Here is a 13,328-nt window from a genome sequence, read left to right as displayed (position 1 = left end):
AAAACTGGCAAACAAAGTGTTTGCAGTATCTCCAAGAAGATCTATTGTCTACCGTCTTGTCTGTCAAGATGTTACAGCTCACCTGTAGTTAGGCCTCAAGAGAATACAATATTCCAAGGAAGACAATCGAAGATGCTATTTAAAACATGTCATTGGACCAAACATAATGCTGGTTGTAACAGAAGAAGATATGTTAGTATCATACATAAAGTATAAGCTACAGCAGGGGTTCCCGATGACAAGAGCTATCGATAGACAGTATATCATATCCATTATGAAGAAAAATACAAAAACATCTCTATTCAGCTCTGAGAAAGGTCCCTCAAATAAATGGTTTGGAAAGTTTTTCGGCTGACATCCAGAACTCAAAGAGAGAGACAGCCAGAACAACTTGATAGGGGGAGGTCACACATGTCCAATGAAAATGTCATGAAGTTTTTTTGCCCTTTTGATGGATACACAAAGAAATTTGGCTTAGAAAAGGACCCAGGCAGAATGTTTGGAACATCAGAGTTTGGATACATGGACAGCTATCTTATTCAAAGCTAAGTTTCCAGTAATTCTGTCATATGCAATTGATCATCTGTCCTCTCCAGCCAAAATTAAGGATAGTTTTAAGAAGTCTGGCCTTTATCTACTGAATCCGGATGCTACTGACAAAAAGCAATTTATGCCATCACAGTTCATCTACAAAGTCACCTCTATCCAGCTCCCATTGACATCATCTGAAACTGTCACATTAAAATCTCCAGATCGGAATACTTCCACATGTATAATAGCCAAACCGTCATCATCTGTATCCAATTATTCTTGTGACAAGTGTGGACCTTACTTAGGTGGTAATCCATCAGTGAAGGAAGGCATTATCCCAGAAGCTTTGTCAGAGCTTTTGCCCCAAGTGCCTGCAAAGCCCCAAACAGCAAAAATTTGCATCACTGAGGCAAGAGTGATAAGTAGTGATAAATTTTATCTGCAGCTTCTTCATAAAACTGAAGAAGAAAGAAGAAGAAAAGAAACTAAATGCGAGGAAAGAAAGAAGCAGAGAGAAGCAGAGAAAGAAAATAAAGGAAAATACCCGGAGAAGGGAAGAAAGTCATCAAGCACGAATAAAAGATGTATGTGAGACATGTAACGAGGCTGAACCACCTACCACTGATGAATAGCCAGATGTACACTGGATTTGCTGCAATTTATGCGAGAAATGGTACCACTGGCCTGTGTTGGATTAAAAGATAAGTTAGATGTTGATGAAACCTACTTTATCTGTACCTACTGCTCTACCAAATCAAATTAAATTGAAGGAAATGAACATTTAATACATGTTTTAATTGACAATTTTAATGTTCACTTGTTATTTTTTTAAACTTGTTTGTAAACTACTGGTGGAAAGAGAACCTTTGGAACATAGGATTTACAGGTATGTGCAACCTACAAAGTTATACAAACCCTTCTCTGTCTCTCTCTCTGTCTCTTTCTCTCTCTCTCTCTCTATATATATAGCTGTTTTAAGCCTTCCAATAACTGATACTGAAGATGTAATTTTTTAATGCTAAAGAAAAGTTTTTAAGAAGCTATATGGGCAAAGCAAATAATTACTGCTTTTCTTACATCAACTGTAAGTGGTCTATGCCATATCAACTATCAGTTTTAAATAAGATCTGGTTTTGATACAAACCCTATTATGGTGCAGGTCATCATTGTGATGCATGCGCAATTCATAATGTCAGCTTCTGTCAACACTACCAAGGTGATGACTATCAGTTGCTAATAGTTTGTGAAGTAGAATTTTCCATTTGAAGAAAGTGAATTCTGCGACATGAATTATGAATGCAGAAATAAATCATGTTTGAATTTCTAATCATGAATAATGGTACTGGTGATAACTGGTACTGTCACTGAGAAAGAAGGGACTCATTAGTAAGGGGCCCCAAGTGGCTGAGTGGTCTAAAGTGCTCACCGTTTCGGATCACTGCCATCTCACCTCTGTCTGCATGGGTTCGAGTCCAAGGCTCAGCTAGCGTTGGTACATGGGAAAGCCTGCCAGTAGCTTCTCGTGGGTCAGTGGTTCTTCCCTAGGTTTTCCAGGGTTCTTCCTCCACCAGTTATACTGGCCACCATGTATAACCTATCTTGTGCTGAAAAATGGCATTAAACCCTAGAACAACTAAAACAACAACAACAACAACTCATTAGTAGGGATACTTTACAATATGCTGTAAGGCATGACCAAGTTTTTCATTACATTATTCTGTTGACATATTTGCAAAATAGGTCGAGATTAATGAGATAGAATCACAAGTTTAAAATATTCCTGATTATTAAGAATGCTTTGAGAAACCCGGATAAAGTGGCAGTAACTGGTCCTTTGGCAGTATTAATATTGAAGAAAGTGTTTAGACAGCTTCGTTTCGTTCAAGATTCTTATAATCCTTTTAACCAATTTCGGTATTCCTGGCTTCCATTTGATTGTGTGGGAATTTTAATTTAGTAGGAAAAAGAAATCAGAGCAAGTAAGACCCGACTACAACATTACAACTTAAATTTGTAGAAAAGCGCCCATATGGGCTGCAAGTGTGTGAGATATTTATTGAAAATTTTACTATACAGCGCCGTTATTTGGGCAGGATGATCCAGACGCACAAAACATAATTATCAGCGACGAGGTCTTCCATGTAGGGCTAGGATGAACTCCTTCAATAGTCGCCAAAAAATAGCAGTCACTCTAGAGAGCATATTAGGCGACTCGTGGAGGAGCGGAGCTCGATGAATGATTGATTCATGAACTTGGAGACTTTGATTTTTAAATAAAACTAATTAATGTAAAGAAACTATTGCGTTGTGAGTTTCAGAGTTAACGCATGACTGCACGAGTTGACAATTTGTCTATCACAACTGAGAGTTCACGAAAATGGAGTGAACCTGATTTTGGCACTCTAACGCATTAATAATGTCACATTCTTCCTTTGAAAGTGAAATGCTCAAATCATTTGACTACAAAGTACTAACTGGGTTGCCTGTGCTTGTTACAGATTCACGACTGCCAGATTGGTGGCTTATTTTCGACTTTTTCCGAACTTGAAACATTTCGCAGCTGTCATCTGCTGTGGTCTGGTATACGGTTGAAATAAGTATATGTCGTTCGAAATACTAATGCCGAAACGGAAAAGGACGCATTTGTGACTGGTATTGTACGGAGCAAAACATTTCAGAAACAAAATACTGGATGAGAAAAGCCTGTTTTATGAATCATAAAACAATCTTTATTATTCATTACTTAGAGGACGCTTATTAGATTGTTTTTGTTTTGTTTGTTTGTTTGTTTATTTCGGGAAGATTAAGGGGCAGTTACGTTCAAGGATATTCGCTAGGCTGCCGTGTCCCTTCAATGCAAACTTCATTATGTTACTGTGTTTAGCGACTATGGTGCAGAGACTCACATGACAATCGTGCATCAAATCTGGAAAAGAAAGATTATTTGCACGACTACCATGTACATAATTCATGAAAAGCTATTCGTACGGTTGCTTGTACTTGATTGCAGTATATGTAGCAATGACAGGAGTAACTAGCCTAATCCACAAGGCAATCGGTCTCCCTAAACACAGTAATGTACAGTAATGGACGGTAATGGGCTGTAATGGACAGTAATGGGCAGTAATGGACAGTAATGGAGACGAAAATACTATAATGTAAGAGAAATTACAGGAATGGAGTAAATTACTGGAACTAGTTTTATAAGATTTATATGCAGAAATTGATTATTATTTTTGTTCCATCACGATTGTTATTTACAATTTTACATTCCAGACCACATGAATCACTATCCCTCTGACTTTATCATTCTTTCATCCCTCCCATTTAATTCTATGTATGTATGTCAACTGGTAAGTTGAAAAACTTATGTCCAATCCATTTTTGCTCTGTATACACACGTGATCTTCTGGGGGAATCAAATATGTATAACAAAACAAAATATATATGTTGGCACTTGTGAACGGTATATAATAATCTATGTTATCAAATAATAATAATAATAATAATAATAATAATAATAATAATAATATCCAATAGACATATATTCCTTATATAAGAAGGTTGCAGTCAAACCAAAAAACAATTTTCTATTCACCGTGTTAAATTTTGTGGACGTTTGTGATATCTTGGATGTTATCAGAATGGAAAAAGGAAAGAGAAGAAACAGTTTCCTTGCGGTGACTGTAAGAAAGCTGGTGAGTCGGGCTGTCTTGTATGTGAGCTATGTCATCTTTTGAATTGCTTATATATTATTTAGTTTCCATTTAATGATCGTTAATATATATCATTATTATTATATCATCACTGCAATTTTTTGAGCTGTCTGTACAATCATTCATTTGAATATGCAAATCTCCTGTTATCTGTGCTTAACATTAAACAGTATCTACATAAAATACATAATTGCCAATAAAATGTATCAGTTGTTGCCATTTATAATAAACAGAGTACTTCAATAATATGATTTCATATGTTAAAAGGAAAGATGAAAGAAGCGATTAGAATTATAAATAATATGTTCCCAAGCGTATATGTGTCCTGTTTATGTAATGTTAACATCACATGTAAAAATTAATTAATGATTAAGGAGTACATTTCTTAAATTCAGTTAAACTTGGTAAAGTAGATGTTTTTCAATATTAATTATATTTTATCATTAACTTTATTATCGGATTGATTATTGTATGTCACTGATCGCAAAATGATGATTTTTAGTCTTTAAATTAGCATTCTATCTTTCTGTCTTATAACTGAGTCTTTGACAAGAAAATTTGACCAATTCGATGTTATTTGTTGCCGATTGTATACCGGTATATATCTTGAAAATGGTCAATGTAATTTAGTAAAATCAATTTAAAAGAAGAAAATGTACTGAATGTCATAATAACATTTTGGGTGATGAATTCCATTACCTCGATAATACATGTTCTCTCTCTCTCTCTCTCTCTCTCTCTCTCTCTCTCTCTCTCTCTCGTAATGGTATTCATACATCTCAGCAACTTTACTGTCAGATGATACATGATAAACATATTAGGTATTTTACTGTAGTAATGAATTATGCTGTTTCTGTAAAAAAAAATGCAAATCATCCATGTCGTAATGAATCAAGCCTTTTTAAAATGATGTCGGTAATATGCTCCCTAAAATTATTGTTGAATTGTTGTTTTTAATCAGGCCGTCAAATAAATCATATTTTATCTTTCTCATAGAGTGTTATATTTAAACTCCCAAAACTATCCCCTGGAAATATTACAAGGAAAGAGTATCTATCTTCTCATTTATTCTTTCTGCATATCTATATTATGCATATTATTTTCAACATACTTGATTATTTTAAGAGTCCATATCACAAATTACTTTTGTATGTTTATGTCAAATCTTAAACCATCTGATATATCTAAATTAGATACACCCACCACCTTCCTAGAAATAATTGTATAAGCATCATAAAATAAAGTTATTAGTAGTAGTAGTAGTAGTAGTAGTAGTATTTTACATACATATAAACGTTAATAGTTTACCCATTTCAATGTGTTACTGCCGGCAGTTTGCATTTATACATTTTAATTCAGGTATGTGATTCTTGGTTCCACTCTACGTGCGAAGCGATAACAAGCAAAGACTTTAAGACCTGGTCTTCCATTGATGAGGGATACATCTGTCGTCAGTGTCGTTCGCTAGGAGGCAAATGTGATTACTTGATGGGTATCACACGACTTCAAAAAGTAATGAATTATTTTATAAGGATTTAATTGTTTATTTTCTAGGCTATTCGATAAGTTTCTCCCAAACATTTATAATGGTCCTATTATTAGACTTTTACTTATATAACCTCGATTTCAATTTCTTGCAACTTTTCAGGAGACCAAATATATTTTTGATTGTAATAATCTGTAATTTTAGGAATCTGTAAAGTTACTGAGACTTACTGAAATTTGATTTTTAGTCTACGTGTTTACTTACTTAAATATAGTTATATGTGTACATGTCTTGTATTTATTATTGTGGAGTACATGTTGGATTATTTCGTTTTAATCAATATATCTACTGTTTAAAAATGATAAAATTACCAGTATATTAAACATCTGGTTGACATGAACTATTTCATTTTTATTGGTACATTTATTAAATTTCATTTTGATCTTTAAATATATATCCTCTCAAGAAATTCGTGGTAGAAAACCTTTGTTTGAAATAGATATTCTACAAAACTATAAATGTTTATAATATTATATTTTCCTTTTTCTCATTACAACAGGCTGCTAAGAATGGACTTGAAAAACTCAAAGCTTCAGTTGAGCGGGAGGCTTTGTTGACTGATGAAAGTTACTGTTCTTGCGAGTATGCTGAACACCCCAGTTTACCAGTAGATGCAATTGCTGCTGACATCTTGTTCCGGTACCATACTGAGAAAGGAATACCATTAAGAACAACTGGGGACGGATACTGTCTTTTCAACGCCGTCTCAATCCTAAACACCCTTTTCGGTGACGAAGGAATTGCACAGGCCGATAATTCTGTAGTATTAGAAGCAAGAATAAAACATGCAACAGATGTCATTTCGGAAAAAGCGTTGGGTTTCCAGCCATACTTCGAAAAACGAATGCCACCAATACTGAAAGATCATGTTAACTATCCTGCGAGGGTAAAAAATGTTGACGCCCACTGGACAAATAATAATGCAGAGTCTGCGAATAATATCATGAAGACTGGAACCAACTGGAAGCAAAAAAATATATCCGATCTGATAGACGTACTACAATCAATTGTCAGTTACCAGTATAAAGACACCGAAAGATCATTGATTGGAAGCGGCAATTTCAAGCTGGCATCTAATTATATGCATCACAGAGTTTCTATTGACGTGTGGTGTCAAGAAACAGAACGAGAACCAATATTTAGAAAGTTTCTCAAAGACAAGGGTACAAATAAGTTAACAGTAAGGTCGACAAACAGTAAAATCACTATACCAAAGACACCTTCAGGAGGGAAAAAAAATCACCAGAGAAAAAGGATGAGATCTGAGCGGAGTCAAACTAGAACAAAATAAAAAAGGTGGACAGTATTAGTAAAGAATATATATATATATATATATATATATATATATATATATATATATATATATATATATATATATATATATATATATATATATATATATATATATATATATATATATATATATATATATATATATATATATATATATATATATATATATATATAGAGAGAGAGAGAGAGAGATAGATAGATAGATAGATAGATAGATAGATAGATAGATAGAGAGAGAGGGAGAGAGAGAGAGAGAGAGAGAGAGAGGGAGAGAGAGAGAGAGAGAGAGTTGTTCAACTTTTGGCAATATTTTAATTAAAGCGTATTATGTGCACTAATAAAACAATATCACAACTACATTTTGTTATTAATGATTTAAGTATTTAAGTCCGTATAATAAAAATTACAATATTTAATGTACATTACTATAATTTCTTTCGCAATATTCTATTTTTGTCCCCATTAATGTCCATTACAGCCCATTACTGTCCATTACTCTCCATTAGTGTACATGACTGTGTTTAGGGAGACCCGAAACAATCGCATATTTTGTATTGTGGACATCGAGTTCACCCATTTTAAATTAAAATCATCAGAAAATCATGGTCTTTACTCTTTATAATGTCGCCAGATTTTGGTTTCTAAGATTGCATTTGCAGTTTTTGAAAGTGACCACATTACTTAATAATTAGGTGGGGTTTTTAAGTATCATATACACTTTTGTTTCCATACAATCTACTATCATGTATACGTTAGTTTCCATACAATCTACTATCATGTATACTTTAGTTTCCATACAATCTACTATCATATATACTTTAGTTTCCATACAATCTACTATCATATACACTTTAGTTTCCATGCAATCTACTATCATATATACTTTAGTTTCCATACAATCTACTGTCACGTATACTTTAGTTTCCATACAATCTACTATCATGTATACTTTAGTTTCCATACAATCCACTATCATATATACTTTAGTTTCCATACAATCTACTGTCACGTATACTTTAGTTTCCATACAATCTACTATCATGTATACTTTAGTTTCCATACAATCTGCTATCATATATACTTTAGTTTCCATACAGTCTACTATCATATACGCTTTAGTTTCCATGCAATCTACTATCATATATACTTTAGTTTCCATACAATCTACTATCATGTATACTTTAGTTTCCATACAATCTACTAACATATATACTTTAGTTTCCATACAATCTACTATCATGTATACTTTAGTTTCCATACAATCTACTAATGTAAAGAGTAGGGAGGTTTGTTTTTCTTAGCAGAGAATCATATGAGGTAGCAAAATCTTGAAACACCAGCTTTAATGCCTTATAATGTATTTTATTCATTTTGTCCAAGTTATGTTTGCTACAGAAAGTCAAAATAAAGGGGCAGTAATTGAAGTTTGACATAATAAAGCATTTGTAGATTAGTAGCATAGTATTAGCTGACAAATAGTGACAGAGTCATTGAACTGCCTTGCTGCTTGTTGGCAGATCTTAGATATGTGGTTGATACAATTCAGTTGAGAATCAGTTATCTACTACAATGAGTTTCACAACGTCCTCGCGTGTTATTTCATTGTTTTCTGTAATTATGTTGGTTACTTTTCCCGCGTTTTTGCCAATAATAAGTGTTTAGAATTTCTGAGGGTTGGCTTGCATACCATTTTCCGCGAACCAGTCATTTAGTGTCTTGCTCTCAGTTTGTATTAAATTATTTGGATCTTTACACTGTTACACTCCTTAATAATGCAGTATGAAAGGTATTGGTTATTGGAGGGATGGAAGAGGGTCGAACCTTGTAAAAATTACAATACGTCTTTGGGCACCCTAATTCTCCCCCACCCCCATTAAATGATACTTGTAACGAGATCATATGTGTTCACTGGATGATTTAATGCCAGATCATTTAGAATCATGGGCGTACGAAAGAATTTTTCCAGCGAGGGTGGGTGAGTGGGTGGCAAAACCATTTTTCCCAGGCGGGAGAGGGGAATAAAAAGTAAAATCAAATATGCTTTTCATATACTGCCTGGTGGATTTTTTTGTAATGGAGGTCCCCTGCGGACGCCCATGTTCAAGGTATTTCCGACTCGTTCTTAGCGTATTCACTGGTCGCTAGGTATATCGTCTTTTATGCAATGGGTACACGGCAACAGGCCCGGCCCTAGGATGTGCAGGGCCCAAGTCAGCAAGCGATGAGCGGGGACCCCAAGCAAAATAACTGCATTGCGGACTTGATTTCCTGAAAGCGCGGGGCCCAAGACGGTTGCCTCGTTCGCTTTGCCCTAGAGCCGGACCTGCACGGCAACCGTAAAATTTTAAAATTCATTACATTGTCGCAGTACAAATGGACACCACCACACTTTCTTTCTTCTAATTTTATTTAACATAAGGTTGGTTGGTCCATCCATCCATCCATCTACCCACCCATCCATCCATCCATACAAAAAATCATCCAGTAAGGATGACCCATAAAAATGTACACAACATTTTTCCAATGTAGTCTAGAGGAATCGTGATTTTAGAACAATGTATATTTTCCAAATTTAAATTATAGTTTTAACTGATTTTTGTAATAATTTGGTGTCACACATTTAAAAGCTTATTTCAAAATCAAAAACTATCTCTAAAAACAACTAATTATAGTAAATATCATTATACTATGTTCTTTTGTGTGCTGTATTTTAACAGGTATGACTTAACAGCTGGTTTAAAAATCATTTTTTAAAATTTTGTTTTATCCAATTGGTTAATATAATCCGATCATTTATGGCAGCACAGAAGAAAGTCGTCGAGACGAACGCTATTAACACGTGTAGTAATAATTACATTTACTGCTCCTTGTGGCAAAAATGGTACCCTTATTTGAATTCAATTTCATTATATTAAGTGCATTTTATATTTGTTTTAGTTTTTAGCTTAAATGCAATAAGTTCAATTGCTATTATAAATAAATAGGGTTCAAGAGGATCTACCTGCCAACTACTTATCTCAAAATCAAAAGTGTGGATACATGTAATAATAATATAACTTTTAATTTATTGGAAAATACCCTAGACCAGTGAAAAAGAATTCTCCGAAGAAAAAAGAGTAGCTTCCAAAATGTCTCATTCGACTGAGTCGAAAGCTTTTTCAAAGTTTATCAATACGAAAATACCATATTCGTTTTATTCCTAAAGATGGTGGATCTGGTCATATAAAATTCTTATTTTTTCACGCAAAAAATCGTCCTTTCATAAAAACCTTTTGTCTGTCACTAATAATAAAAGGGAGGACTTTCTTGACCGTATTAGCAATAGATGCTAAAGTAATCTTGCAATCTTCATTAAATAGTGAGATTGGTCTCATTTGAAAAAAAAATGTCCTGTCTTTATCTTCTTTTGGAACACATGTAATGATTTTCTGGGACATAAATTCTGAAAAATGCTGCTTATCATATCCACTGTGTTTAGAGACCTAAAAAAAAACAAGGCTAGAGCTTTCCAAAAGGATTGAAAAATTCAACTATAAATGAGAACCAGGACTTGTTTCCTTTGTCATATTTCTTAGTGCTAAACTGCATTTCTAACACGATAACTTACATTCGTTATGTATCTTTGATTTAATTATATCTGATTTATTATATCTTTATTTCAATTTAATTGTTTGTAAGTTTTACATTTTTTTATTTTTAATTACATGATATTGTAATGTAAATTTATTCACTGGAGATAATGCTCCTTTTTAGAAAATAGTTTGACCTTGACTGCTAGTTTATAAACACCAGGTGTTGATCTAAATCTTGACCTTGTTTCAGAATTTGTAGCAATCTTCGTAAACAAGTTCTATTTATTTTTAAATGATTGGTTGTTTCCAAGGTCATGATGGGACCTTGTCTTTAAGATATAAATTATTTTTTTATTTTTTTTACTTCTTAGCGTAAAAATGATTGGTTTTCGTCAGAGTCACACTGGGTAAACGTGAGCTGTAACAAGTATTTGCTTCTACAAACTTCCAGAAGATGATCACGTGACCCTTGTTTACGTTTTAGAAAGCCCATATAACCCATGTTTTGGAGAATTAATTAGTAGAAGTTGGGCCGTTAAACTGTTCGTTGTATGTTGTGCTGTTTGGAGTTATTTCAGTATACTTGGTTTGGAGTTATTTCAAATTACTTGGATTCAAAAGGATTAATTCTATTATTTTTCTGGAAAATACTTGTGCTCATGTAATATTGTGGAACAAGAACAATTTTTTTTAATAAAAATTTATTCAGCTATCAGAATTCGGAGTGATAATTCTTATTTCTACAAGGAACTGTAGACTTCAACACTATAGATTGCAGCATATGTCATCGTCTTCCATCTTGGATTCTTCGTCGGGATTCGAACGTGAAATCAGTAGAACATTTTGTTATTAGGACTACTAAAATTTTATTCTCGGATTATTTGTGTTTAGGCTCGAATAAACAGTAACACAAGAAAGAGTGAAAACAGCAAGCCTTTAAAAATACAATAATTTATTTCCATGACAAAATTCTGTAAAAATGAAAAAAATATGAACTTACAATTTTATAGAATCAAATCCAAAAATGATCCGAGAATAAAATGTTATTCTCGGATTATTTTTGGATTTGATTTTATAAAACCGTAAGTTCATATATATATAATAACTGACAATAACGTGGAGAAATTTACATTCTGCCCAATTTTCATATATTGCTCAATTTTAGGCGATTGAATATAAAATAACTGCAGGATTAAAGAAGCAATGAATTAAATATTTGTTGTTAAGATTGATCTCTTAAAATAAATTATTAAAAAGAGCCCATTTTTAATCAGCTTTATTACCTTGTTACCACAAAGACCTCCCATATGCCTGGGAAAGTGTCATCCGAAGGAAAATGATTAAATAATAAGTTTGAGTACCGACAAAAGTTCCATATAGAGTGAATTATCCGGAGTGTGTAGACTATAAATAGCCGTTACAAAACCGGCATCGGAATTTGTGTATAGAGTTTGAAAGAAATATGTAAATGAAACCAGTACAGGTTAGTTATAAATTTCCGGTTGCTCGAGGACGGAGCGCAAGCCATTAAGTGGCGCATAATCCCTGGCAAAACAATCAAAAAAATCCCTTTATATTCTAATAAACAATACATTACTGTAGTTTATTTCAAACAACCGTTCTTCATGAAGATGGCGAACGCAGACGAGGTTTTCAAGATAGGAAAAAAGCTGGAGAAAATGATATCCAGTAACACCGCGGTGAGTATCCGTTGCGTTTTTTTTTTTTTAATCTGATCTTTCAGTGCACAAGATTTTATTATGCTTATTTTAGTATTTAAGCTTAATATCTTAATTCCTTGCAACTTTCTTAAAATGAGCAAGGTTTTACTTTGATTGTTTATGTAACAAGCATAGCATTACAGTTAGCTTAACCTAATGAATCCTTGATTCGAGGAGACGTTACGGCCATCTTCTGTATCAGGGGGAAATAACTCTTCGAAACAGACTCATTCTCGTAAAATCTACCACATATTATTGTTTGATAAGAATATAAAAGTTGAAATAAAGATGATTAACGAGCTTCGTCATAAAACCTGATATTAATTTGCCCGATTTGAAAAAATATTGAATGATAGAGATATAATAGTTTTTTGTGTTAATAAAAATAATAATAATAATAATAATAATAATAATAATAATAGTTTTATTTGTATGGGGTGATTCATTTAGTTTTGTGGAACTTATCAATGCTGTGACTCTCCATTATTTGCATATTTACATGAATGCATATAAACTTATTTAACACTCTTTATTCTTGTGTATTTTCTGTTGCTAAAGTGAAAGTATATTTTTAAGTATAGTACAGTGCATGCAGTTTCTGTTGTGCATGCTGACAAGCAAAATAAAATCATACTCATTACATTTGTATGTGACCACAGTATGTTAAGCAATTTATATAAGACCACACTAAAGCTGAGTTCGTTGCAACATTATTGATACAAGATAATTTGTCAACAGCAGTGAAGGTATTGATGTTAATATATCGGTGGGGGGGGGGGGACAAAAAATGTAATTACAAGAAGATTACCTTCTCATCCATTTTATCAGATAACAGTGTAATGAATTTATTGTTGTATTTTCCCTTATTTTCTTTGGAATACTATTCCAACTGACTGATCAGGAGTAGCGAAAACTTTCTTGAATAGCTCTGACACCAAACTAGAAAGAA

At 33.3% G+C, this 13,328-nt stretch overlaps 3 protein-coding genes across 4 annotated transcripts in view; 2 read left to right on the top strand and 1 right to left on the bottom strand.

Moving 5' to 3' along the window:
- LOC149806655 (integrin beta-1-binding protein 1-like) overlaps window positions 1–3,119 on the bottom strand; it is a 40,405-nt gene extending 37,286 nt beyond the window's left edge. The window contains exon 1 of the mRNA XM_089956217.1: window positions 3,007–3,119. Coding sequence (XP_089812343.1) covers window positions 3,007–3,084 — 78 coding nt within the window. The 5' untranslated portion in view covers window positions 3,085–3,119. The remainder of the gene's footprint in view (window positions 1–3,006) is intronic.
- A 2,481-nt stretch (window positions 3,120–5,600) lies between these two features.
- On the top strand, window positions 5,601–11,865 carry LOC149806654 (uncharacterized). Its single transcript, XM_089951388.1, has 3 exons — window positions 5,601–5,759; window positions 6,293–6,973; window positions 11,824–11,865. Exons 1-3 carry the CDS (start codon window positions 5,736–5,738, stop codon window positions 11,863–11,865), a joined length of 747 nt encoding a protein of 248 aa, XP_089807514.1. The 5' UTR covers window positions 5,601–5,735.
- A 293-nt stretch (window positions 11,866–12,158) lies between these two features.
- LOC149806653 (transcription elongation factor A protein 1-like) overlaps window positions 12,159–13,328 on the top strand; it is a 41,773-nt gene continuing 40,603 nt past the window's right edge. For both annotated transcript variants that reach the window (XM_089956195.1, XM_089956204.1), the window contains exon 1: window positions 12,159–12,358. In XM_089956195.1, coding sequence (XP_089812321.1) covers window positions 12,284–12,358 — 75 coding nt within the window. In that variant the 5' untranslated portion in view covers window positions 12,159–12,283. The remainder of the gene's footprint in view (window positions 12,359–13,328) is intronic.

Source organism: Sinohyriopsis cumingii, chromosome 1 (genome assembly GCF_028554795.1).
Source record: "Sinohyriopsis cumingii isolate HCF-2022 chromosome 1, ASM2855479v2, whole genome shotgun sequence".
Lineage (NCBI taxonomy): Eukaryota > Metazoa > Mollusca > Bivalvia > Unionida > Unionidae > Sinohyriopsis > Sinohyriopsis cumingii.
This window is presented reverse-complemented; position numbering and strand designations above follow the sequence as displayed.

Bases quoted from the DNA above. Each gene is read 5' to 3' on its own strand.
- LOC149806654 (XM_089951388.1), top strand. From the start codon at position 5,736: ATGGGTATCACACGACTTCAAAAA. The intron at 5,760-6,292 runs GTAATGAATTAT...TCATTACAACAG, and splicing joins GTATCACACGACTTCAAAAA to GCTGCTAAGAATGGACTTGA. The intron at 6,974-11,823 runs GTAAGGTCGACA...GCTCAATTTTAG, and splicing joins AGGGTACAAATAAGTTAACA to GCGATTGAATATAAAATAAC.